At 49.8% G+C, this 1,724-nt stretch overlaps 1 protein-coding gene across 1 annotated transcript; it reads right to left on the reverse strand.

Annotated features, from left to right (window-relative positions):
• Positions 1–107: 107 nt before the first annotated feature.
• On the reverse strand, positions 108–1,515 carry Pmar_PMAR023193 (hypothetical protein; the record flags this gene model as incomplete). The annotated part of the gene is made up of 7 exons (XM_002787970.1): positions 1,328–1,515; positions 1,172–1,285; positions 974–1,124; positions 829–929; positions 710–784; positions 519–605; positions 108–470 (listed from the first exon to the last, which is right to left on the reverse strand). Exons 1-7 carry the CDS (start codon positions 1,508–1,510, stop codon positions 108–110), a joined length of 1,074 nt encoding a protein of 357 aa, XP_002788016.1. The 5' UTR covers positions 1,511–1,515.
• Positions 1,516–1,724: the final 209 nt, after the last annotated feature.

Here is a 1,724-nt window from a genome sequence, read left to right on the forward strand (position 1 = left end):
AAGGAGTCCGTAGAGGACGACGATGATGATGATGCTTCCGATGGCGATCTCGATCGAGAATTGAGGAGGACGACCGCACCAGGGGACACAATAGTCGACACGTACTACTATTCACTACTGCACCAGTCTATCAGTAACTGCTTCGCTTCGCCATTCGAGTTCGAACCTTTCGCCTTAGTAACCACTCCCTCGGACTTCGCTGTCGCCGCCTTCTTAGCCTGCCGCTTCTTCCTCTTCTTAGCAGCCTTTGACGGTTGTGCAGCTTCCTTCACAACCTCGCCCTGTTCGCCAGCCTCGAGGTCCACGAACGAGCGACTGGCCACAGATTCAAAGGGTATCGAATTCAGGAACCGAGACGACTGCGGACCACCCAGGAAGGGGGACGACTCCTGCTGCTGCTGCTGAGCGCTCTCTTGATGACGACGTTGAAGTGAAGCGAAACGATCCTTGTGGTATTCCGACAGGATCCTCTGAAATAGCAGCAATAAAAGAGACCGTGCTGAAGGAGTATTTCTTACGAATTCTAATGCCTGGGCTAAACTGGCGTCCAGATCAGCATAGCGCACTGAGCCCGAATCAAGACCATCAAAGAGTCGATACCACAACTGAACAAAAACCGACTTCTGAGCGACCTCGAATCGACAATCGCAATCGCTCATCACAACATCGTAGTAACATTACTATACGATATGGCATTCGCTTACATTACCTCCTTCCTGGTCACCAGTCGGCTCCTATTTCGCTTCGCGTTGCGTAAGAAGTCTTCACAGCGTTCGTCTATGAACTGGACAAGACATGAGGAGCATGCTCATCGACTAAGAGCCCTACATCAAAGAGAGTGTGGTCCATGAGAGCCTTCATGCAGGGTTGAAGAGCATTCTTCTCGCCGTTGATGCTGCTCACTAAGTCGTCCTCCAACAACATGTAACCTGAGGGTAATGATAACAGTAATAATAACACTTCGGAGTGGTACCATCTTTGAATTGCCCTGATCGCGTCGACTGAGGTGGCGTACTAAAACCAGGGAGTACATTGTGATTGGTGGGCTCGAAGAGCTTCGTCAACCTAGGGTACTTCCGCTCAGCTCCTCGACGATCGGGCGACAAATGAACGCGCCATGCCACCTAAGTTCACACGCATCCACTAAGTCGGCGATCCGGGAGAGCCCTACTTTCTGGCATCTGTCAAGTTGTTCGACAAATTCTTTATCAACGATGGTGAGGAGAGCCTGTCGAGCGCTGTTTGAAAGGCCCGCATAAGCCTCCATAATATCTTTTCTGCGTACCTGCAGCCACAATAGGCCTCATTAAAAGTAGCAATGTCGTACCACTGGGAGATGCTTGTCGATCTTGGCCAAGGACGTTGGTATCATAACAGTGGAAATGTTGCCAGCACCGTTGGGATTAATGTCCTCTCTGAAGGTCAAGCCCTTAGTCTGATCTCCTGTTGCTCCTCCGATGATCGTTGCTGCAGCAGATGACCCCGAGCCTAGTGGAGGGCCGCGAGACATTGCTATGGAAGATAGAGCTGAATCAGTGACAATTCGCAACAACACATAGTTACGATACGATCCTGGTGGAAGCATACAAAAGGATTCAATGAGGCTCTCCAATGGTGATAAGAGTAAAAGGAGAATAGCAACAGTCATAAGAAGAGAAATGAATATAACACGACAGGAGACAAGTTTGTGGCATTCCTCACTACACGTTCAAGTGGCTGAGACA

This window comes from Perkinsus marinus, assembly GCF_000006405.1.
Source record: "Perkinsus marinus ATCC 50983 genomic scaffold scf_1104296928866, whole genome shotgun sequence".
Classification (NCBI taxonomy): Eukaryota; Perkinsozoa; order Perkinsida; family Perkinsidae; genus Perkinsus; species Perkinsus marinus.